We start from the raw sequence: 25,929 nt of genomic DNA, 5'->3' as shown, positions 1-25,929 counted from the left end.
TGAAGATAGGCTCGTGATCAATCAAACTCTGAGTGGCCCCTCACTGGTTCTTTCTGCCCTGAGGTGATAGGTAAGTGTTGAGGAACCAGGTAAGAGTTTTCACCCAAAGACCTACTCTGACCAAAAGACTAGAATGAGCGTAATGAGATTATGGCCAATCTATTTCATGTTCCTTCCTGAAATTATAGAGGCAACTTACACTTTTCCAATGAACAGACTTGGGAACTGGACTGTAGTGTTGTTTTTTTTTTTTTTTTAGACTTTTTACATTTCCCTAGTGATCTGTGGGTGAACTAACTTTCAGAAATTCAATATTCTCAGAAGAGATTTTAGAACCTTAGCCCTGAGTGATCCACCTAGTGTGAAATCACCTTACTGCCGCTGTAATGGCTTTTTATTGAGCGACGGATACAGTCGGAGCAGCCCTGCATGACAGATTTGGTTCCAAGGTTTGGCATTAAATGCCTTCCTTCAGAAATATAACCTGCTAAATGAATTCAAATGGAGCCACACGAGGGCTGGCACCTTTGAAAGCTGTCTGAAGCCCGAACAATGAATGAGTCACGGCAGAGCACCCGATCATAGGAGAAAAGTTGAGGTCTGCAGACTTAATCTTATTCTAACTCCTAATTAACGTTCTGGACAAGGGAGGAAACAACCTATTAACAAAATCCAATTATGACATCTAATTGAGAGGTTCTGCCAATACCTGGCGGGAGGAAAGATTCGCTGTCTGAATAGAATAGCATTAGATGATATTGAGCTTTTAAAAATGTAAGTCAATACATGTGGGAGATGTTAAGCTCACCTACCTAATTAGAGCATGGAGCTTGAGCTATTGTAAACCTGCAGATTAAAATCTGCAGACGATGCCAGACAAAGAGACATGAGGTTAAACTTGTTCCATCCTCTACCCTGGTCCCGGCTCCTGTCCTTCGGGATTGGATCCAAGTAGCTGGCTTCCTCCTGTGGTGTAGGCACTCAGCTCTCTGATCCACGCTGATGTGAAACATGTCTGGACCCAGTCTCGAGAGTTCTTCGCTTCTGTGCCCACCCTCCCTCTGCTGGTGACCTCAACCAGCCTCGTGGCTTGAAATACGAGCTAATGGTGATGGCCCTCAATTCATAGCTCTGACTCAGACCACTTCTCAGAACTTCTCAGGTGAACCACGTGGCCAATTTTCTGATGGGTAGAAGCATAATTTACCACATTGGTGGTCAGTTGTTCCTCAAGCCAGTTTTGAGCAAAAGGTAGGTATTTTCCCCCTTTGAGTAATTTGTACAGCTATGGAGATGGGCCCACATCTTTCAAGGTGAGTTACTACTTGCTTCAAGCTCAACATAATCTAGCTCTCTATTAATAGAACGTCTCGTAATGGTGGTGTCATGGAAAGTCATGGCTCAGTCTTTAGCCAAGTGTATTGCCGTCAGACTTTTACGGGATAGAGAATTTATGCTTAAGGGACACAAAGGGACGTGTAATATATCCAAATGTATAAAAACATAACCTGCATTTTAATAGGTTCTGCAACATACACTTTTGGTGCTAAAGTTTTAGAGAAATGGGTTTTCAAATTCATTTCAAATATTAAAACTAAACTGGATTTAGGGAGGGAGGAAGGATGGACTGATATGTTTTTTAATGCAAAAATCGGTTACATATACTCTCAGATTTCTTCACCCCATCTCTCCCCGTGTATAGCCTCTTCTTACAAATACATTTAGAGCTGCTGTGCTAAATGTGGCGAAGTCACAAAGTTCACTCACACTAGGACTCAAATATGCAGTGAAATGTCTCTCCTCCATCTTGATTAACCTAATCCGATCTTCTTGATTTTAACTTTTAATCCTATCTTGTTTAAAACCTCATCGGATCCTATGATTTAAATAGGATCCTCTTTGGATCATGTTAAGTCTTTTCTACAAAAGGAAAAGCTGAGCCTCTCAGATTTCTTAGTCACCTTCATCCAACCCGGACTCTTCTGCAAAAATGGCATCAGGTTAAAAAGAATGGCTTTGGGCCCAAGTGGGGGAGGGGAGGAGCCGAGGTCCCTGGGCACAAGGCTCTCTGACTCCTCTGGTCCCCGGGCTGGGGCCTCTTGGCCACTTGGTTGCTGCTACCTTGCTGGTATTCACAGTGGAAGTGTGTGGTGAACTCATAGTCCGTTCTCTTAGCTTTGGCTAGCCCATTGGGAAGTACAGGCTAGTCCAGCAGCCATCCTTTACCTCTTGCTGGATGTGGGCCATTAATCCTCTGCCACATCTGTATCAAAGTCCACATGTTCTTGCTACAGGACAGACCAGTAAGTCGAGAGGCAAGATGGCGGCTGTTGTCTCAAAGCACATCTCCTCTCAGCATGAAATGTGAGCTTCCTTTATGTTAGGAAGAGGGAGAAGGGGAGGAGGTTGGAGTCAAGAGGTGATGGATGCCTGTAGGCATTCAGAAGCCCACAAGGGCCCAAGGAAGGTTGTGAAACTGTTCTGTCCTTGGTCACTTGACCTTTGTGCACAGGAATCTGGTCATGGCATTCCCATAAATCTTAAACATAGCGTTATTATTTATGTACTTCCTTCTCCCCTTGGGTGAAGTGGGTTTTGAGTAAAGCGTGGTTTTTGCACATCTTAGCTGTAACCTGCAGGGCTGAGCAGAGAGGTTTTCTCTCAGCGACAGGTCACAGCAGTGAGGGAAACAGAAGCCACACGGAGTCAGACATGCTAAATATCTCCCTAACGTACATCCTCTTATCAGCCCATGGCTCTGGGGTCTTCCCCACCCTCTGATCCAGCATCATCTCATCCCATCACAGTCCACTGGATCTCAACCCAGCATCCAAACACTTGGGTGTTCAGAGCATCTCTGGAAAGCCAACCCACAGCAACTCTCTCCACTCAGTGTTGTCCTTCCTTAGCCGGTGCCCTCCTCCCTCCAGGATCCCCCTTCCAGCACATCTGGTCACACATCTGCGCACTTGACCGTCCTGTCTCTGCCTCTCCCTCTCTTCCTTCCTACAATCCTGGAAGCCTGGACAGGCAGACTTTCCCCTGGATCACATCCTCAACTACTTCTGCCTTCAGTGGAAAAATGGTATCTCCTCTGTCCTCTGTAGGGAGTACTCTGTGAGACGGCCGTGGCCAGTTTAGACAGCCGTGGGCTCGGAAGGGCAAGATATCAAAGTGCTTCGCGAACTTCCAGAATGGATTCCTGTTACAAGTACTTCATACAATCTTTTCCCCTTCTGCCTTCCAGATGAAGATCTTTGACAAAAACAAGGATGGCCGGTTGGATCTTAATGACTTGGCAAGGTGAGTGGCGCGGGAATGGCGTCAGACTCGGAAACACCTTCCTAGGGTTCGTGATGACGCATACTTCTCTCTGAAAGGCAGAGGTCAGGTCCTGCCTGAAACCCTGAAGAAGAGTCTCATCTTACCAAGTAAGCAGCAGTGGTTCTGAATCTTCTGGGGTAATAGATCCCTTTGTGAAGGTAATAAAAGCTCTTGGGGCGCCTGGGTGGCTCAGTTGGTTACGTAGCTAACTCTTGATATTGACTCAAATCACAATCTTACGGTGCATGAGTTCAAGTCCCATGTCGGGCTCTGAGCTGACAGTGCGGAGCCTGCTTGGGATTCTGTCTGCCTCTCTCCCTGCCCCTCCCCTGCTTGCGCACATGAGCTCTCTCTCTCTCTCAAAAATAAATTTAAAAAAAGGATAATAAAAGCTCTTCCCCCCACCCAAATGCACAATACACAAGGTTTTCATCAAATTTTATTGATGGGTCATGGGTCAGCCTTGCCTTCCTGGTCCCACATGAGGACTCCATGAAAAAATACATCTGGGACCCCATTCACTGGCTCTGGGAAGGCTGAGCAGTTAGCTCAGGACAGAGGACAGCTGAACCACACTCCAGCTGTGCTGGCCGGCTTTCCAGCATGGGTGCAGCCTCCATGGGCACCCAGCACCTGAAGACCAGAGCAGAGGAGGAGGGGCCAGCAGAAGCAGCCCAGTACCTGAGAATTGCTGTCTGTAAGTCCAGGGTTGTACATGATGGGCATGTCAGCATGTTGTCTCAAGGCTAACCGACCCCAAAACAAGCTATGGTTGTCCACAGAACGAAAAAAAAAATATTTTGAATAGATGGACAGAGTTGAAATCATTGGATCCAGAATACATGGATATAACCCGGATGAAGGAGCAGTTATGACACCAGGTGCCTCGGGGTGGGGGTGGGGGGTGGGGGGTGGTGGATGGAGTTGTAGACTGGACAATGATAGAGGGTTTAGCAGTTATAGGCTTCAAGGCAGAAGCATGTATGGCTGGGAGAGAGGAAGTCCAAGGGCTGAGGGTGATTTCAATGACAGAGTTAACTTGGCAAGGTCACAAGCAGATATTAACTTGAGTTCAGAATGACAAAACCCTGTACCAGCTACCGCCTCTCTTGGCCAGTCCATCTGTTAGTTCTTGCAGGGGGTCTGCAAAAGGGAACGTACCGGGAAGGATCTCTTCTTAGTCATGACCAGGACACCGAGCCCAAAACTCTATACGGTCTTCTATTCCGGGCCTCGTAGGAGCTGTGAGACAGCCTTTGTGTCCTCCTCGGCTCCTTTCCCCAGAATCGTTATCCTAATTTTGGCCACTTTTGTGGAGAAGAGGCATGGAGACACCAGCCAGACCAGAGCCTCTCCCAAAGGCTGAGGGCTGAGGGATCTCAGCCCTGCGGACTTGACTTTATCCCCGGCATCCCCCTTAATCCTTGAAGCTATCTTGGTCAAGGGAGGCAAGGCTTCCTCTCAAGTGGAGGTCAGTCTAGCTACTCTGAGAGCTGCGTGCGAGAGCAATCCTAACCGGAAGACCCCAAACATGACAATCTGGGTGAAAACAAGAGCTTTTAATTTCATTGTTCCCTTCACCAAAAGCACCCACCCACTTTACTCAATGCAGGTCTCAGAGGTGGCGAGTCTAGGAGCCCTGAGCGCCCTCTGGAGGCCAGAGTGTGCCACTACTGTAAAGCTGCTCTCTACCCTATTGGTTATGATACTGTTTACTCCCGAAATAAAATCCGCAGAAAATATCAACTACCTCGGCCCGAAATGCTAAAACAATATAATGCGTACACTATAACACAGAAAGGGGAAATAAGGGGAAACACCTAAAATAAAATAAGGTATATTTCAAGTGTAGGTGGGGAGATACAACCACAGGGCAGGCATGACAGAGTGGTGGTTGCTTATACCTTTTGGTATAGAAGTAGCAAGAATATGTCAGTTCAGATGTTGACGGATACAAGTACGACCTTTTGGCGACTCTGCGTCAGGAACTCAGTTGCTGCTGATACAATGACATAAATAATAAATAAGTCCTGATAGAGTTCCAGATGGGACAAAGTATAGTCAGCCCTCAATTTACCTGACTCAGTATGCTATCTGGATCATTTACACAGTTAGTAAACTATGCATGCCTTGAGAAAAATAGTCTGGATTTTCACGTAAATAGTAATTCCGCTCTAGGTTCAAACATAATTATAAGCAGGATTGGTACACACGTGAATGCTCCCTGGGCATTCCCAAGTCAGGTGAGATATGGGCTGATTCACCCTTCTGTGGGATTTTCCATGCAATGCGGGGCATCTGGCATCCCTGACCTCCCACTGTGGAGGTCAGAGTCCCTCTGTCACGATCATAACCAGAGCCCTCCCCTGCAGCGAGCCAACCGTCCCCTCCTATGGTCCTACCCAGGAGGCAGGAAGTATGCCTTCGTCCCTTGAATAGCTGCTCTCGTGGCCCGGTGCTACGTATAGAGGAGGATTCGATGGGTAGCTGTGGACTGAAGGAAGGACCAAAGTAGTGCCGAATGGAGATGCGAAGCAACGAAACAGTTACTGCATTGTTTCAAAACCAATTTGATAAGGGACTCGACAGAGACAACCGGGGTAGGCAAAATACAGACGTCTGTGTTCGAACGCCCAGAACCAGCGAACGTTTGATGTGACGTGGCAAGGATGAACCACGGTTGCAGACAGAATTAAAGTTGCTGACTAACAGACCTTACGGGGGTTATTCTGGATTACCCAGGTGGGCCCCCTGTAATAACAAGGGTCCTTTAATTTATACGCGGGACTCTTCTCTCTACTCCCAGCCCTAGAAGGCAGCACTGTTACTCTACATAAAAGCACCTCTCAAGTATATGTCCTCTGACTGGCAACATAACTTAGGCCGCTTGGTGCCAACCAACAGATGAGAACACGATTCCTTAGAGAGTTCCAGAATATTCTAGCCTCTACTTGGCTCAAATTAATTCTCTCTCCCCTGAGCATCCAGAGAGCAATATTTTCCAAATTGTTGTACGATACTTTGTTTCTACCTTTCCCTGTACGGTGAATGCATGATTTTTGAATGCAGCATAAATCCAGAAAAATACCCCAGACCCATCAGGAATCACACTCTCCTCCCCTCACCTGCCAACCCCCGGTAACCTACTTTGTTTCTATGGATTTGCTTATTCTGAGCATTTCATATACATGGAATCATACAATATGTGGCCTTTCATGTCTGACTGAGGTTCTTTCTTTCTTCATGTGGATTCAAGCGACTGTCTGGTTTCTTTTCACTTCAGCTTGAAGAATTCCCTTTAGTATTTCTTATGGGTCACATTTATTGTTGTTAATTGTCCTTTTTGTCCAGTGCCTTTTTTGAACTAATCCTGTAAAATCTGTGTCTTTGTTATGTGTGGACACTTAAGTCTCTGCTTGGCTAGCTCACGATTGCACAAACATTCCTTAGATGTCTCCCACTGTTTTTTGAGGGTCCCTGTGTACAGGTTGGGGCACATCTACACTCAACCAGGCAGCTCACAACTCTGCCTTAGCCTTCACTTCCTGCTTGCATACAGCCTGACGATAGGCCACAGGCGAGAGCTTAGGGCCTTCTCCGGTCTTTCCTGCACAGGCACCCAGTCCTGGGCATAGATGTGGCCCCATACATGTGTGAAGCTCTCTAGATTCCCAGAAATATGTCAGAACTTGTAGAAGATCCTATGGACATCTCATTCCTCCAGCTTTTCCTTTTAATCTTTTTAGTTAGCCTGTTGTTTACCCAGACTCTTGTCTACCACTGCCGTCAGCTCTGACCTCAAACAATTGCTTCTAATTCACTGCTTTTGACAAATCCTCCCAGGTAAAAGGCTTTTTCACTGGGTGAGTTCAAAATCAGGTCAAATAAGTGCATCTTGCAAGTGGGCTCTTTTCGAGATCATCGGAGAAGTCACATGCTGGTAATTCTTTGGAAACTGGGCTTTGAAAGAGCCCCAACTCCATTCTGCTCGCTTTAGCTGCTGCTAGAATGCTCTTTTTCCCTGGGACTGTGGGCTCTTCATTTACAGTGGAGTGGAGAAGGGTGGAGGGCTGAAGGAAGTGAAAATGCACAAAATCCACTGTTCTTACCGAGATTTAGCCATTTTTCCAAGATAAACACTCCTCAGATTTCTACAAGACTTTAACATCTAGAATTGTGAAAAAGGTATTTTGACTTTTTTGGGGGGGAGGGGGCGGGCAGTTTTCTCATTGTGGTTATGGAGGAGGGAGTCTTCCTAAGCCCTTACTCTGCCATTGTCCACCAAGATGCCTTCTCAAAAATCTCTCTCTGGCGACTACTAATCCCTGTGAACGTCTCTCCCAGTTAATTTCTTAATTTGTTTTTATAACGTATAAATTCTTATTTTTCAAGCACCTCCCCTATTCTGCAGAATAATCTGGAAATTGCCTGCCCTTTCCTCATCCCAGAGTTATGGATTTGCTTGTAACTGAGAGCGGACAGATTTTCACGCGGACTAATTTCTTTTTTTCTTTTCCATTTAGGATTCTGGCTCTTCAGGAAAACTTCCTTCTCCAATTTAAAATGGATGTAAGCAGTGACATGTTTCTGGGAGGGCTTGTGTCATCCATGTGAGAGGGAGGGAAGAAAGGAAGCCCTCTGTTTGTCTTACTTTAAGTTATCTAGAGACAAAAAAGGCTTACTGTTGAAATCAAGGGATTAAGGGGTCATTGACTCAAAGTTTATAGAAGTTGCCTATGACCCCGGAAGAATTGTCCAATGGAAGCTTCCTGTTGCCGGACTAACACACCGTTTTCTCCATACACAGGCTTGTTCCACTGAGGAAAGAAAGAGGGACTTTGAGAAAATCTTTGCCCACTATGACGTTGTAAGTGTGCCCCTTTGTGTTGCACTGGCCCTTTTGAGGTAGCAAGCCTGTCTGGCCCTATATGGGGTCATCCTGTCTGTCCTACCCACCCATCCTACCCATCAGACCTTGAACTTATATGACAAATAACAGTCCTACATGTATGTCACCCCTCAGCTTCTCTATGCAAACTTCTGAAAACTACATTAAAATGGACAAAAGGAGTATTTATGGTTGAGAAGAGAATAAAATCACTTTTTTCCCCCCTCTTTGGATCCAAACTGGGAGAAGGCTTCTCCTTCTTTAATCTCCATCTGGAATAGCATGCTCAAGAATGAAACATAAAGAATCAAGTTCAAAACCACATTTAACCCAAAGAAGTACAGGCAAAGCGAGCCCTGGTTGACATAATCGCTACTTCTCTTGTAGGATTGATTCTGCAGTCCTTCTTTAGAGAAGAAATAAATAATAATTCTAAAGCACAAAGTGTGACAAAGAGATCACATTTCTTGACAAGGTAGGGTAATGCAAGAAGGAAGAGAAATGAGAACGTTAGGTAAAGTCAAAGGAGACGCCGTCCTGAAACTAAGCAGACTGGACATCTGTGTGTCACATTCTGAGCAGGAGGGAGCATCACCCAGAAGAGGCAGTGCAGCTAGGTGTTTTAAGGGTATAGGCTCTGTGACCATCAGCTGGGTGTGAATCATGGTTTGTTAGCCACGTGACCTTGGGTAGTTTCCTTACCCCCTCCCCACCCCCCTGTGCCTCGTTGCCCTTTTCTGTAAAGTTAGGGTGACGAGGATAATAATACTGCCTACTCCACGGGATTGTTACGAGGATTCAGTGATTTCACATTTGTAAAGCTCTTAGAAGGGTGCCTGGCAGGTAGCTAGTATTATGTTTGTATTGGGCAAATACACTAAGGGAATAGATTTTTTAAATGATATGTTAAAGGTTCAAGGTGAAGCAAACTTGAAAAGAATGGATGGGTTGTCATAACTGGGACTTTAGAGAAGAAATGGAAATATTTTAGTATGTATTATATTTCATAGACCTTTTTATATAGTGAGTAGAAAAACTAAGAGTTTACGTACAGACCAAATAATCTTAGTCTAGTCATTCTTGATTTAAAATATATATTTTGGGGGTGCCTGGGTGGCTCGGTCAGTTGAGCGTCTCTTGATTTTGGCTCAGGTCCTGATCTCTCGGTTGTGGGATTGAGCCCAACGTCAGGCTCCACACTGAACATAGAGCCTACTTGAGATTCTCTCTCTTCCTCTGCCCCTCTCCCCAACTCACGTGCTCGCCCTCTCTCTAAGATAGGTTACAAAAATAAAAATAAAAATAAAAAAAATAAAATCTACATTTTAAATAATCATCAAGCCCTCGCTAAATTATAAAGCAAAATAAAAAAAATTTCAGCCTATCAAGATGGGTATGATGTGAAAATTTAGTCCGAACTGAAGCTTAATATTTGGGAAGCATATGAAGCGAGTATATATCACGTTAATGCTATTTGCAAGAGCCGAGGACCTCAAAACTACTGCTTCCCATTTGTTTATGTGGGGGTAGTTATTGACAATTATTTTTTTTAAGTTTATTTATTTATTTTGCACACGCGTGAGAGAGAGGGCAAGCGGGGGGAAGTGAGGGAGGAGAGAGTGGGAGAGAGAGAGAATCCCAAGCACCTGATGGGGGGCTCGAACTCACGACCAGGAGATCGTGACCTGAGCCAAAATCAAGTGTCGGACACTTAACTGACAGAGCCGCCCAGGTGCCCCTACAATTCATTCTTTTAATCTCTGTGGAACATTTCACATCCTGCACAGAGAAACTACCTGGAATGTGCCATTTCTGAACCTATTTGCAGTCACAAAAGAATACTGATTTGGACGATTCGCCTAATTTATTCTTTAGCTTTTGGACTTAAGTAAATGATATTGGATTGATTGGATCTTTTATCTTTCAGAGTAAAACTGGAGCTCTGGAAGGCCCAGAAGTGGACGGGTTTGTCAAAGACATGATGGAGCTGGTCCAGGTGATTTCACGAGGCCGTAGAGATCCATCGTGGGTTGGGGTTGCCATTCTGATGGATTCCACTGTTTATTTTTGAGCATCAGTGGGGCTGACGATTAATGCTAGAGAGAAGATCTAGGGACATAGTCTATTTATCAACTCTGAGCTTCTGTGAGACCTGACAAGTCTCCCTTTCTCTCTTAAGATCATCTGTAGCTTCAATGAAGTAAAACCCCCATAGAAGTTTCTTGTTAATAACATCACTAAAAAGCCATCTATTTCACCATGGAAACACGGTGCCAGTGTATACATTATGGCTTTACGCTTTATTACAGAAGGGCTTTTTCCCCTGGACTTGGTTGTTAGAATACCTGAAACCTTTTAATTTAATTTCATGAAATAAATCCCATATTTGGGATTCCTCCCCCCCACCCCCACCCCATCTTCCCAGGGCTGTTCTAACGCCCAGCCTAAAATTTTGGCTACTTATCTATCAAGACATTGTCCTGGTTCAGTCGGATAGGATTTAGATTATAATCTACATCACAAAGCTGTTTTATGTAGTGTAGACTGTTTAAAACAAGCAATCTCCGTTGAGATCCCTGTGAACTGTATTTGACTGGCTGCCTGATCTAGTTAAGCAGATACTTTGCAGCTCTTCTATGGGACCCTGTAGCCACTGAATTTCACACTCTCCTAGCCTTAGAGATATTTTGAGGTTAATACAGGACACAGTGTTTCTGCCCCGATTGGTCCAGATGGAAGCAATTGTTAACTGGTTTTGGATTCCCAGACCTGTTTAAAAAGCTGATTAAAACTGTGGAGTTTCACAGCAGAAAATTTCCTAAAAATTTACCAATTTTTGCGTAAACCTCCAGGAAGTCCACGTACTGTGAGGGAGCAGGAGTGAATGAGATCTTTTTCTGACCTCTAATCAGGATGACAGAGGTGTGTTGTTGACCTCCTGAGTCTTGATGTCCCCATCCCGCTGCCCCTTGCCTCTTCCACACTCCCTTCGCATGCTGGCCCCGCTGGGAGATTCCACGGGCACCTGCCCAGCCAAATGGTGCATGGGTATTGGTGCGGTAGTGCCTTTTACATTGATTGCTAAAGAAAAATCCCACTGTACTTATTACCTCTTTAATGCCAGAATGATTCCTGTAATAGAAACTGAGCAATTATCTATGGGACATTAAAGTCGCACAGCAGTAGGCTTTGCCAAACCGCGGTTTTAATTTGCTTTTGATAGATGCACGGGTGCTGAGCCTGCTTCTCAGCTACGTGGCCTCCTCTGAGCAGTGAAGCCAGGCCACCTAAGTGCACAGTTCAGGGGCTTCACATGCCTACAGACCCTTGTGATTGGCACGGCGTTTGGCAATGACTTCCAAAGGTTACTGGGAGACACAGAAGTAAAACCTAACCTAGCAACAGAGTAGGGAAGACGTTTTCCCAGAGAAAATCAAAGAGAAGGGGAAAATCGTAGACCATCCCAAAACATGCATTTGCCTCACTCATTGATAGATTCGAATCACCTCCATGGGAAACCGGAGGATCCCCATCACTCTTGTCCTTGCCCTTCTATTTCTGGTGCAACAAAACGGTTCCTCTTGTATAAGTACCAGCCAAGTTAAGAGAGTGGGTTTTCAAGGACTGAGTGAGACCATGGTCAGTAGTACAAAAGCAGTTGACAAAGGCTGATTTGTTGAGCTAAAAAGTGGGGACAAAGTAGTTAATTATTAAAGTTCTCCTCTGAAGCCAGATAACTGAGGTACATATCTATATTGGGTCTTTCCCAGTAGAACTTCTGCGTTGCTTAAAAACTATTCACCGTATAATTTGAAGTATGTTGTCAAGGGAGAATCTTTGGATAAATCTGATATTTCTCATCAAGGACCACAGGACAAGCAAACAAACAATATCTGGAATTTGTTTTAAAAGCAACTATCCGAGCACGCCGTGGAGGTCTTGAGCTGGCTCAGGTTCTATGTGTAGAGTCTTGGTCAGGATCGTTGATGTTTGCGATAATGACCCTGACGTAAGCTTATTGCATAGCCTTTCATTCTTGTTTTCTTTCAACCACGTATGATACATATATTGAATTGGTATTAACAAGACTATCTGGTTACCGGAACACCACTTTCCCTGACCTCTGGAAAATGGTGCTCAGGGCTGTCCTCTGTCAGTATGATGAAACGGCAAGGTCCTGGGGGATATGACCCAATAATTTCTGCACAAGATTTCTGAAGAGTCTGTAGGTCCCTCAGCATGGCATGAAAATCAACGGGAGAATCTATACCTTAAGCTAGAAAGTAGAAAGGCAAGACATTCAAGACGCTCAGCTTATACCAGGGAGTAGAAGCGTGAATGGTAACGTTAGAAGCCAAACATACAGGGATGCCAGAGGTGACCAGGAGGTCTGCCTGGAGGGCAGGAGAGGTCCTGCCCTGGGCTCCCCAAAGTTCCTTCTTTATCCTGCTAGACGCTGCTCCTGCTTTTCTCTGTTGTTGACAAGATGATTAGCAAGGGGAGGACAATACTTAACCCAAGAGATTGAATCTAATATATGCCCCTCCAAAGAGCTATTAGCCCGTAGCACACATGTTCTCATTTCTTTTCATTTTTTAAATGATAAAAACGATACGGAGAGAAATCTGAAAGTAGAGAAAAGACAGAAGCATGATCTGTATACTTGAGTAGACCTTCCATTAACAGACTTCATTTCTGGGCATATTCTGCATGGGTTGATCTCCACGGATAAGCATTTCTCAGTTACAGTCACTGTTTAGTGTCTGTAGAAGATTTTACCTGTGCTTAGATAGAACTTGCCTACACATTCCTTTTTTACTAGTAATTTATTATTTTTTTATTTTTTAAATATTTCATTTGATTTTTTTTTAAGTAATGTCCACACCCAACGTGGGGCTCCTCTTAGGAATTTAGGCTGTTTACCCTGTTTGTGACTCAAGGTAAAACTTAGTATTTTGGTAGGTGCATCTTGTCTCAGTTTTAGGCTTTATTGTAGGCGTGGAATCGAGGGATTTGCATGCTTTAAAACTGCTGGCACTCACGGTCACATTAATTAATTAATTAATTAATTAGTTTAATGCTTGTTTATTTTTGAGAGAGAGACAGAGACAGAGTGCGAGCAGGGGAGGGGCAGAGAAAGAGGGAGGCACAGAATCTGAAGCAGGCTCTGAAGCTGTCAGCTTCCAGAATCTGAAGCTGTCAGCACAGACCCGATGCGGGGCTCGAAACCACAAACCGTGAGATCATGACCTGAGCTGAAGTCTGATGCTTAACTGACTGAGCCCCCCAGGCGCCCCCTACTGTCACATTTTAGAAACAGCCGTGTGCGTTCATCCATTCCCTTCTTCGGGTCCTTTCTCCCCACCCCACCAGAAAGCCAATGGCTTCATTTTGAGCCAGGCTTTCTATCAAGGAAGAGGGCAGGCAGGAATATGTATGTATTTTTCTCACTGGGATGTTGGTGACTTAACGTGCTGCCATCCCGAGTGACAGACTTCTAAGAAAAGACAACAGGAGGCAAGGGAAAAGCACTGTCATCCCCAACAACCAGTGTTGGGGCTGTGGGACCCGGTGATGTGCTTCCTAAGCTCCTCCCGTCACAGCGAGGTCCCCTGTGACCGCCGCCCTCCAGGGGACTTCACACTGTCGGACGGGGCACCTCTGTCTGCCTGCAAAATGACCCTGAAAGAACACCAACCAGTCCCCCCTTTCCATCGTAAAACATGCAATGGCGGGTGATAATTCGAAGACACGTGGGACAGGACTGGTGCTGGAGGTGGCCTTTATTACCGTGACCTCTTCCAGACAATCCGAGCCTGGCTGGCAAGGGCCTGGCCGAGGTCTTAGGCGGTGAGGCCTTGGCCTCTACCCGTCGCCTCGGTGTTTTCAGACAGCAGCACGGCCGATAAACAGAGTGGCGACAGGGAACACGTTATAACTTTGCACGGTTGGAGAGTGAGGCGCTTGCTAATGAAATATTCCGATCGGAAGCGCTATCATAAGCGGTTTCCAATAAGCACTTGCCACGATCAAAGCCATAATTCTGTTAGGGGCCACAAGGGGGCGCAGGCCGGGCCTGGCGTCCTGATGCTGACTCCAGCGTGGGGACCGGGAAGACAGGGTTCGGGCCTCCCCTTTCACTGCTTCAGGAGACCCGGGGCGTACAGGGAAGGGAGGGCACACGCGGGAACAGGAAGACGGCGTGTGTAGACAGTCCCTCACGGATTCCATGGCTGTAATGGAGCACTTATCACGGGCAGGCACGAGGAGACAGATCCAGCCCGAAAGGTTCCCCTAGGGCCCAGGATTCAAGGGGGACCGATAAGCATTGTTCAGCCAAATACTCCAGACCCACTTGCACACTTTCCCATGAGGTGGGTAAGAAACTAAAACAATGCACTTTTACACGGAGGCTGCGGCAGGGTGTGTGGTAAAGAGGTGAGCTCCGGGACCGCCCGCCCGAGTTCGTATCTGGTTCGGACATGTACCCGCTGTGTGGCGGTGGGAAGGTCAGTTAACCTCTCTGTGCTTTAGTTTTCTCATCTGTAAATTAGAAGCTGATAGTAGGGGCACCTGGGTGGCTCAGTCCGGCTTTGGCTGAGGTCATGATCTCACAGTTTAAGGGTTCGAGCCCCGCGTCGGGCCCCGTGCTGACCGCTCAGAGCCTGGAGCCTGCTTCGGATTCTGTGTCTCCTTCTCTCTCTGCCCCTCCCCTGCCCACGCTCTGTCTCTGTCTCTCAAAAGTAAATGTTAAAAAAAAAATTTTTTTTAAAGTTGATAGTAAATACAACCTCATAGGGTTGTTCTGAAGATTAGAATCATTCTGTGTAGAACCGTTAGACCCAGACCCCGTGTGTGCTTATACTGGTGACTTATTGTTCAAGCTGAGGCCCCCGGTGACTTCCGGTGATTTGTCTTCCGTGATCCAAACATTTTTGAACAGTGGCATCTGGGTCTCCTGACTCCTAGTGAGTTGTCAAACATTAAAAGCGTAACTCAAAGGGTGCCTGGGTGGCTCAGTGGGTTAAGTGACTCGATTTCAGCTCAGGTCATGACCTCACAGTCTTGAGATCAAGCCCCAAGGAGCACAGAGCTCCGCACTGAGCCTGTTTGGGATTCTCTCTCTCTCTCCCTCTCTCTCTGTCCTCCCCTGCTTGTGTGCTCTCTCTCAAAATAAATAAATTAACCAAAAAAAAAAAAAAAAAAAGAAAAAACAAAAGCATAACTCAAAAGGTCGAAAGAAACTTCCCTTACCTACACCCACATTCATACCCTCACCCCCAAACACACATTCACACCCTCACAAAATATTTCCACTCCCTTTAAGGAAATAATTCCTTTTGCAGTAAACAAATTAGTAAAAGAGAGCTTAGAATAGCTTGAATGAGGTAAATACATTGGCAAATTAATTCATGCTAATGTGTGAATGACTACCACCTGAGTCTTTTCTTTTCTCTCTCTCCCTTTTTTTTGTAAGTTTATTTTGAGAGAGATGGAGCATGAGTGGGAGTGGGCAGAGAGAGAGGAAGAGAGAGGGAGAGAGAGATTCCCAAGCAGATTCTGCACTGTCAGCACAGAGCCGAACTCATGAACTATGAGATCGTGACCTGAGCCGAAACCAAGAGTTGGCTGCTTGACCAACTGAGCCACCCAGGCGCCCCACACCCACCTTTTTTCTAAGCACGGGAATTTGCTAAAAGGATCCTGGGGCAGAGGGCCACTAGTTGGAGATTAATTCATGCTAATGTGTGAATGACTACCACCCAAGTCTTTTCTAAGCATGGGAATTTGCTAAGAGGATCCTGTGGCAGGAGAGGTTGAGGATGCCAAAAACCAAAAAGTCCCCACTTTGCATAAGAAAGGAGCTCCCACTATGGAGCCACGGAGTGTAGCTTGCTGTTTTCAGGACTTCTAAGCCATCTCCTGGGCCACACCTCTACCTGCCTGTCACAGACACCCAGGGAAGTATCCCGAGTGAGCCCCGACAAGGAGAACGTGTTGACAATGTGTTCCATATCAGCCTTTTTTTTTTTTTAACGTTTATTCATTTTTGAGAGACAGAGCTCGAGCAGGGGAGGGGCAGAGAGAGAGGGAGACACAGAATCCGAAGCGGGCTCCAGGCTCTGAGCTGTCAGCACGGAGCCTGACGCGGGGCTCGAACCCACGAACTGTGAGATCATGAGCTGAGCTGAAGTCAGCCGCCCAATTGACTGAGCCACCCGGGCGCCCCATGCGGGCCTTTTGAGTTTGAAATTATTTTCCTGTCTGGTGCGTATCACAGTGTTTTCTTAGCGCCCAAATACGCCTTGGAATAAATCCTATGTCCGCAGCTCAGTGGCATCCTGTTTTAGTCAGTCTTTCGTTTGTTATAACCCTTTTTAAAATCAGAGGCACAAAATCCTCCCACGGGGAGATAGTGAAATGTGTCTTCTCTCATCATGCGGCAAGACAGCATCCGTGGTGACAACTGTCTGCTCCAAGGCAAAATATCTTTGTCATGGCCTAAATAGGCAGGCTCTCCCTAGAGCCGTAGAGAAGTGATGTGGGGCTGGTTCCCTCGCCCAAATAGCCATGCTGGGAGGTAAACGTGTTGGCGGGACCCTTGACAACACTCGGTGGGCCTACGAGATGGGACCACCCCCACGGCCTGTCTGCACGGAGCCTCCCTAGAAGGCAGGCTGTCCCCTGAGCGTAGTGAGCATGGGGCGGGGAGGGGGCGGCATTCAAGGGTGGGGCCACCGTCAGCCCCTCTCCTGACAGGCTCCCTTTGCTGTCCTCAGCCCAGCATCAGTGGAGCGGACCTCGATAAGTTCCGGGAGATTCTTCTGCGCCACTGTGATGTGAACAAGGATGGAAAAATTCAGAAGTCCGAGCTCGCGTTGTGTCTTGGGCTGAAAATCAACCCATAAGCCCCGAATGCTTTGTCTTTTGCTCTTAGGATGTTTCTGAGCTCCTGCTGGGAAAATTGTATCTGTGCTTTGCTGTTGGGGACACCGGGGGTGGGGGGGGGGCAAGCTTTGTAACAAATGGTGTGGTGTTTTAGGGCAAGAGGGGGGGTCCTAGGGCCTTCTTTCTAAGGCCATGGTGTTCTCCTGCCTCACTGAGAACCCCCTGCAGTGTCTGTGTTATTCCCGCCCCCCCAACCTGGGCTTTCCTGTCCCCCCAGAGAGTCAGCTAACCACCTGCTGAATCCGCTCCTGCGTGGCCTCCCTCAGGCCCCAGGGGCTCAGGGGAGGCGGAGTCCATCCGATACCCGTGCTCCCCTTGTGGGCTTTCTGAGTGGTGAGTGGCGTCTCTGTTGGTCCTGTGATTTTCTACAAATCAGTTCTGTCGTGGAAATAAACCTGTAGCTGGAAACAAAGATGCACGGGTCATTGTGTTGGCGTTGTGACCTTCGAAATGTTGGACCGGATGGTCCGACAGACCGGTCACGTCTCTAACTTGGGGTGGGTGTGGTGAGGAAGAGAGAGAAGGGCGGGATCCCAGTGGAGTCTCTGCCAGCTTCCTTCCATAGTCCTCGGATGCCCTGGCGGCTGAGTTTGCATGAACGTAGGAGTGGCCAGTGATCACTTTTTATTCATTGCGTGGAGAAGACCAGAACACTGTACCTGGGCCAGCTTTTGCTCTTAAGTGCTCTGAAATCTGACGTGGGCAGAAGGGAGAAGACAGAAATCTGGAGAAAATGTTCCCAGGTAATGCAAGCCTCTGTTCCCCACCCCGTCCCTTCCCCTTCCAACAGTGTCCTCCAGCGAATCTTTGATCTCCAAGTCCCGCTCTATGCCCCTGAGGGTCTGGGCCCCTCTGCAGGTTGCAGGGCCCCCCTCGGGCCCCTGATCCTTCACTCCTGGGGCTCTGACACACTCCCCATGAGAGGGGGCTGCTTCACCTGGGGCAGGTATGGAGAGCCTCACGTGAGGCAGGCCCCACTTTATTCTCTAAAACATCCCTACCTCATGCCAGATCGTAGAGGAACTTCAAGTTTAATGCTCTAAGTAATTCAGAAAAATTGTAGCGTAGAATGGTGTATTCCGAGCCATTCATAACCCAAGAAATTCCTTCAGTCTCGGGGTTCCCCTCAATGGCAGGCCCCGGCCCTAACCTGGTTCCTCCCCCTCAGGTATCCCTTCCCTCAAACATACAGATAATATCAACAACTACCACCAAGTGCTTTCTATGTGCCAAGTTCTTCTGGGTGTTTGTTCTGTACGTTAAGTAATTTACTCCTTACCAAAATCCTGGGAGGTAGGTATAATCATGATACCAATCTTAGAGATGAAGAAACCGAGGCAGATAGAAGGTAAGCAACCTGTCCGGGCTCAAGCATCCCTGAAGCATCATGCACCTTGGCCCCTCCCCATAGGTTGGGTCTCACTGTGGGATCCACCGCAGCCACTGGTAGGACATCTCTCCAAGTCTATTCTTTTAAGTGTTATTTTTTCAGATCCGCTGAGGGCAGCTACTCACCCTGAACACCAACAAGCTTTTAGTCACAGCATATGGCTAAGAATCTACCAGAATCTCCCAGGCTTCCTGCTCAGTCGTAACCTGAAGCTGGTAAAGACCTTTCCAAACATCTAAAGAAAGGGCTGGTGGAGACCTCTGAGTGGAAAGATGGTGTGTTTATTCCACTCAAGGGATGAGTTCACTCAAAAACCTTCTATTAGAGTTAGGGTCTCATATACTGTAATGTAGGTACTGATGGGTTCGTTGGTGGATGGCTGTCTGAATGTGTTTGGGTTACTATAACAAAAGTACCATAGACTGGGTGATTTAAACAAAAAACATTGATTTCTGACAGTACTACAGGATGGGAAATCCAGGACCAAGGCCCCAGCAGATTTGATGTCTGGCCCACTTCCTGATTCATAGATGGCTCTCTTTTCACTGTGTCCTCACATGGTGGAGGGGGTGAGGGAGTTCTCTGGGGTCACTTTTATAAGGGCACTAATCCCATTCACGGGGGCTCTGCCCTAGGACTTAATCTCCTCCCAAAGGCCCCACCTCCATATACCAACACCTTGGGGATTAAGTTTAATATACGAATTTTGGAGGAACACAAAAATTCAGTCCATAGCAATGGCCAAGGAAGATAAATGGCCTTAGACCTCTGTTGGGAAATCAATGGGAATGGGGTGCTGAGAAGGGGCTGCCAAAGGGCAGAGGTCTCTTCTCAGAGCCATGCTATCTGGATTTAATGAGAGGGGGAAAGCTATGGTAGACAGTGCCCCTGAGGGCCGTGCTCCTTTCCAAAGATGTTTGTTCATTCATTCATTCCAAATGAAAAACGAAGAAGTAAAATTGTCTCTAGATGACAAGCTCTTATAGACAGAGAATCCTAAACACCCACCCCAAAAGTGTTAGAACTGAAAACGAAGTCAGTAAAGTTGCAGGATACAAAATCAATACGTGGAAATCAGTTGTGTTTCTATACGCTAACAACGAAATATCTGAAAAAGAAATAAATAAAAGAATCTCATTTACCACAGAGTCAAAAACAATGAAACACTTAGGAATAAAAATTTAACCAAAGAGGTGAAAGATCTGTACACTGAAAAGTGTAAGACTGATACAAGAAAGTGAAGAAGACACAAATAAATGGGAAGATATTCAGTGTTCATGCATTAGAAGAATTAATATTGTTAAAATGTCCATACTACCCAAGGAAATGTACAGAATCAATGCAATCCTTATCAAAATTCCAATGGCATTTTTCATTGAAATAGCAAAAACAGTGCTAAAAGTCCTATGGAACCACACAAGACCCTAAATAGCTAAAGCAATTAGCTGAGAAAGAACAAAGCCAGAAGCATCACACTTCCTGATTTCAAGCTATGCTACAAAGCTACAGTAATCAAAACAGTGTGGAACTGGAATAAAAACAGACACAAAGATTGGTGGAACAGAACAGAAAGCCTGGCAATAAACCTTTACATACACAGTCAACTAACATTTGACAAGGGAACTAAAAATATTCAACGAGGATAAGATAGTCTCTTCAACAATGGTGTTTGGGAAACTGGATAGGGACACGCACTGGCATGAAATCGGATCCTGATCTTACAACATTCACAAAAATTGATCTGAAATGAACTATAGACTTACACATAAGACCTGAAACCATAAAACTGGGAAGACAAAAACAACAAGGAAAAAGCTCCATGCCATTGCTCTTGGCAATTCTTCTTTTGGATATGATATCAAAAGCCAAGCAATAAAAGCAAAAATCAGTAAGTGGGACTACATCAAACCACAAAGCTTCTGCAATAACCGAGCAAGCAAGTAGAGAAATGCACAGCGATGTACGGAAAGAGAGAAAATATCTGCAGACCACTTGGCTGATAAGGGGCTAACATCCAGACTATATAAGGAACGCATAAAACTCAATAGCAAAAAACAGCAGTCTGGTTAAAAAAAAAAAAAATGGGCAGAAGACCTGAACAGACATTTTTCCAAAGAAGACATCCGGATGGCTAACAGACACATGAAAAGATGCTCAACACATCACTCATCGTCAGGGAAACGCAAATCAAGACTACACTCAGGTATCACCTCACACCTGTTAGAATGGTCATTACCAAAAAGATAAGATAAGGGTTGGTGAGGATGTGGAAAATCTGGCAGATAAAACCTTTCCGCATGCACTGTTGGGAACGTGAATAGGTATGACTACTATGGAAAACAGTATGGAGGGTTCTCAGAATTAAACACAGAACTGTCATCTGCTGTAGCAATCCCACTTCTGTGTATATATATCCACAGGAAATGAAATCAGGGTATCGAAGAGGTATATGCACTCCCATGCTCTTTGCAGCATTAATCACAATACCCAATAGTGTGTGTGTGTGTGTGTGTGTGTGTGTGTGTGTGTATCTATATATGTGTGATGAAAAATTATTCAGCTATGAGAAAGAAGGAAATCTTGCCGCTTGGGACAACATGGATGGAGCTTGAGGGCATTCCGCTAAGTGAAATAAGTCAGAAAGACAAATATTGTACGATCTCACTTGCACGTGGAATCTACAAAAGCTGAACTCACAGAACCAGAGAGCAGAATGATGGTTGACAGGGGCTGAGGCTGAAGGGTGAGGGAAATGGGGAGAGGTCAGTCGAAGAGCACAAACTTCCAGTTATAAGATGAGTTAGTCTGGGGATCTAGAGTACAGCATGTGATGGAGTTAGCGATATTGTATTATATACTTGAAAGTTGCTGAGAGCAGGTCTCAAATGATAATTACGGGATGGAGGTGTTAGTGAATACGGTGGTGATCATTTGGCAACACACAAGCGTATCGGATCAACAGCTTATACCACCTTAAACTTACACAATGTTATATGCCAATTACATCCTAATAAAGCTAGGGGGAAACCACTAAGAATGAATGAAATCTTCAATTGGTCAGACCCTCAGACCCCACTCCCTCTCCTGAATTAGGATCCCAGTTACTGCACCACTCGTTTGACACCTCTGCCTCAGGCAGTGTTTTATTTATGGCTCTTCTTTTTTCCCAAATGGATTATGAAATGACCGATATCGAGGGCTGGTCCGATGACCCTCGGTGTATCTAGAATCTTAGCCGTGGGCAAGACTGTTGCTGTTGACAACTGGTGGTGGTGGTGGTGGTGGTCTGAGAATCTCTACACATTTTCTCATCTGACCTTTCCTTTTCACACCCCTCTGCCCAGTCTCCTAGAGCCACAGTTGGGGGTGGGGCAGTGCTTGATATATTCTCTTGGTATATTGTGTCTACCATACGATACTAAAGGAAAAAAAGGTAATCAAATTTGCTATATAGTAAAGCTTCAAACAGTTGAGTGATCGATTTCAATCATTCATTTTTGTAAAATTTCAGTACAACTGATTGAGCTTCACTTTATCTCCTGATATTGCGATATCTGATCAATGCGTCCCCAAATCCTATAAACCCCAGCAGCTTGAATGGACTAAATCGTCACACAAGTAACAGCTTTGCCGACCACACCCAGTCAAGACTTGGCATAAATATGGCTTCAGAGGCTGTACTATCAGCCTCATCAGCTTTACTTCTGCTTCTTGGTTGCTTATTTGTCGAAGTCCTGAAAGTTTTCCCAAAAGCAATAGCGTATGTTTGTTTTATTTGGGTGACGATACTTAGAGCCATGGGTATGTCTATGAGGCTTTTAGGACAATACGCATTTCCAACTATCAAACAAGCAATCATGATCTGGCAGATAAAACCTTTCTGTCCAGGACGGGGAAGGACTTTCCAGCCCATAAAAAGAGGCCGGTAGGCTGCAAGGTGTTTCGGGCCCAAGGCTTATGGGTGGCTCGTATCTAGGGAGCTTGGAGGAAGGAGACCCAACTTCACAGCCTGGACCTGTGCCAGGCCGCCCACTGCCCCATCATGCAGCTTTCGATCCCCAGTATTTTCAGAGGAAAGGGGTCACGAGCCACCCATGTAACCATTCTGAGCTATGGCCAGTCTGATGCAGGCACAAAGCCGATGGAGAAGGGGAAGTCTGAATTGAGACAGACAGAAAGACAGAGAAACAGAGAGGCTGGGGGAGGGGAGGGTGGTCTTAAGCACATAAGCCTGCAAACTTTAATTCCAAAATTCACCAGCAAAACGAGTGCCAAGAGAGACTGTTACAAGATTATTATGGACTGAATGTTTGTGTCCCCCATCAATTCATACATGAAAACCCTACCGCCCCCAGCGTGACCTTTGGGAGGTCAGTAGAATTAAATGTGGTATTTAGGGCTTAAATAGGATCGGTGCCCTAATAAAAGTCACAAGAGAACTTGCTGCTTCCTCTCCTCCCCCTGCGCCTCCTTCCTTCCCCTCCCTCTCTCCTCCTTCTTCCTTCCTCCTCCTCCTCCTCCTCCCCCCCTCCTCTTCTTTCTCCTTCTTCGTCTCTCTCTCTCTCTCTCTCTCTCTCTCTCTCTCTCTGGCTCCACCACATGAGAACACAAAGACAAGCTGACAGCTGCAACCCTGAAGAGGGCCCTCACCAGAGTGTGATCATTCTGGAAACCCGATCTTCCAATCTCCAGAACTGTGAGAAATAAATTTCTGTTGTTTATAAGCCACCAAGCCTATGGTATTTTTTGTTAAAGCAGCCCAGGGGCGTCTGAGTGGCTCAGTGGGTTAAGCATCCGACTTTGGCTCAGGTCATGAGCCCCCTGGTTTGTGGGTTCAAACCCCACGTTGGGCTCTGTGCTGAAAGCTCAGAGCCTGGAGCCTGCTTCAGATTCTGTGTCTCCCTATCTCTCTGCCCTCCACTGCTCATGCTCTGACTCTCTCTGTCTCTGAAAAATAAATGAACATTGAAAAAAAATTGTTTTTAAATAGCCCAAATGGACTACGATAAAAATCAACACTTAGGGAATAAAATAATAAAATAAAAATAATAGGGCCACCTGAAAATAGCTCTAAAATAAGTATGTTTGTATCTGCTTAAAGATGTGTGGCTTATTTCTGGAAGGAAATTTGTAATTCATTTGCCTCAAGGAAAAGCAACCAGGTGGCTACGGATGGGGTGGGAAGGAGGCCTCACTGAATATACTTTGTTTCTTTTGAATTTTGAACCATATGAACACATCAGCTATTCAAACAAATTTATATAGTAAAGAAATAAGAACACCCTTTTAAAAAGAACTATCAATTATTAAAAAAAGAAAAACAGAAACAAAATGGAAACTTGTGGATATAAGTAAGAACCCACTAGAAACCTGAAAATAAAATTTATGATCATTGAACAGTATCTGTGCAAGAAATAACGTTTGGCCGGTCACAGTTGGAAATAGGCAGATAACTCACAGAAAGCCACATGGAGACATACTGAGGTACAACGAATGTGAAAAAGAAGTTTGGAAAGATGGGGCTGTAATCAGAGTCCCCAGCATATGTCTATAACAATTCCAACCCCCACCCCCATACACTGAAGGCTAAATGTAATAACGTCCTACCAGACAACTGCCATCAGAACTGTCAAAAATAAAAGGAGAAAAATCTCAAAAAAAAAAAAAAAATCTCAAAAGCCATGAAGAAAAATGAGGGAAATATCTATTAAACACTGATTAGATTGTCAGTGGATGTTTGTCGGCAACACTACATGCCAAAAGACAATGGAGCATTTCGAAGGAATGAGGGGAAATAAACCATCAAGCTAAAATACATTACCTAGCTAAACTATCATTCCAAATTGCGGTCAAATAACATTTCTGATATGCAACCATTAAGAAGTCTTTACCACTGTCCCCCACCAATTCTTACCGAAGCCAGGGAAGGATGTATCTGAGAGCCAAAGAAAAGGTAAATCCAAAAGGAAATTGTGGAATAGACAAATACTAGCACAGAAACTGATTTTTCAAAATCTAAACCTTAGAAGTGGTCAGAGATTTGGTCAAAAATTAATATTAAAGGATAGTCCCTGTAGTGTTAATTATAACAGATAACATCTAGTAACAAAAATATTAATGGTAAGGATGTGATTAAGTCAATGTTGCATCTGTAATGTGGAATATTTTCATATTACACAGTGATGAGTATGTCCTAAGAAAAAACGAGATGCTTTCTTTGATGACCTTTAAGTCTGTTCTAGTCCTAATGCTATCGATCTAGTATGTTAACTGATTGATTGGAAACGTAAGACTTGATAATTAAGAATGTTTTTTAAACTTCTGACATCTGTTCCAAGCTTTGTAGCACTTCGCTTTTATTTAAATCTTTTTTAAAAATGAAATTTTTATGTAAAGATTTTATTTGGAAACCTAGACTCTTCAAAGAACTGTCTCAGTCTTTCATATATTTCATAATCATCTCAGAAAATGCCTTTATGGTTAAAAGTTTGTTCAGTGTTCATTCTGTTTTTTCCTGCCAGAAGAAGAGAGAAGGAAGAGAACACGTTTCCTCCAGAAAATGAGGGAACAATTAGGATTCCACAACTTTAAAAAATGTACAAAGATCATGGAGAATGTAAACAGGGGATTGCTAGAAATGGACTGGAATGAATTGGGAAATGTACCCAAAGCAGAAATCAGATTATTCAACCTTTTAGAGGCAGCATTTCAGTAACTTACAGACATTCTTTAGACAAAAGAGACAAATCTGTCCTGACTCTATTCCGGGATGTCGACTTTACCAGGAAACCCCCCCACCTCCACCTCTCTGTGGGGGCCTGAGACAGTGGGGCGGGCTGGCCTTCAAGAAAACAAAAGCATTTATGGCATTTCCTCTGCTGTGATTTCCCCCACCCCCTACTTTGTCATAAAAATCTGTCCATTATCTTCCTCTTACAATAGAATTAGAGCTTGCCTAATCGGCTTTCCTGGAATCTAATTATCTTTAAACACTTTCTCAACTTTTTTCCTGTGTGTGAAAATGAAGACGATATTGCAACAGTGGAAGTCATTTCCAGAAACGTCTAGCTGTACCCTGCATGCTTCCTTCCATAGCTGTATTCATTCACTTGTTAGAGCATGAAATACCCAACACCCCAGATTACAGTCAAAGGCCCGTGTTCTTCTCACACCCACCGTAAAAAGAGCGACAATGAATGGCCCACCTGCCCTCTTGTGCCCACCTAGTTCCAGGAAAACCTCACGGAGGTGAAAATACGCTCCTTCACTCCTCAGGTTGCTTCATCACTTGGAATCAACAGGATTGACGTCTGCTCTTTGACACGTTTTGCTAGATTGTAAGATTCCCTCCTCGACACTAGCCGCTTGGCTACGACGG

General features: G+C 45.2%; 1 protein-coding gene across 3 annotated transcripts in view; it reads left to right on the top strand.

Annotated features, from left to right (window-relative positions):
• Positions 1-17,567, top strand: part of SCGN (secretagogin, EF-hand calcium binding protein) — a 35,888-nt gene extending 18,321 nt beyond the window's left edge. For 2 of the 3 annotated variants that reach the window (XM_058732812.1, XM_058732810.1), the window contains exons 7-11: positions 3,248-3,303; positions 7,848-7,893; positions 8,132-8,191; positions 10,140-10,208; positions 11,708-13,024. In XM_058732812.1, coding sequence (XP_058588795.1) covers positions 3,248-3,303; positions 7,848-7,893; positions 8,132-8,191; positions 10,140-10,208; positions 11,708-11,884 — 408 coding nt within the window. In that variant the 3' untranslated portion in view covers positions 11,885-13,024. Of the gene's footprint in view, positions 1-3,247; positions 3,304-7,847; positions 7,894-8,131; positions 8,192-10,139; positions 10,209-11,707; positions 13,025-16,992 lie in introns of those variants that run through there. The other variant, XM_058732811.1, reaches the window with a different exon arrangement.
• The last annotated feature ends 8,362 nt before the right edge of the window (positions 17,568-25,929 follow it).

Source organism: Neofelis nebulosa, chromosome 6 (genome assembly GCF_028018385.1).
Source record: "Neofelis nebulosa isolate mNeoNeb1 chromosome 6, mNeoNeb1.pri, whole genome shotgun sequence".
NCBI lineage: Eukaryota > Metazoa > Chordata > Mammalia > Carnivora > Felidae > Neofelis > Neofelis nebulosa.
Note: the sequence above shows the minus strand (reverse complement) of the source record. Positions and strands in the feature narration are given on the sequence as shown.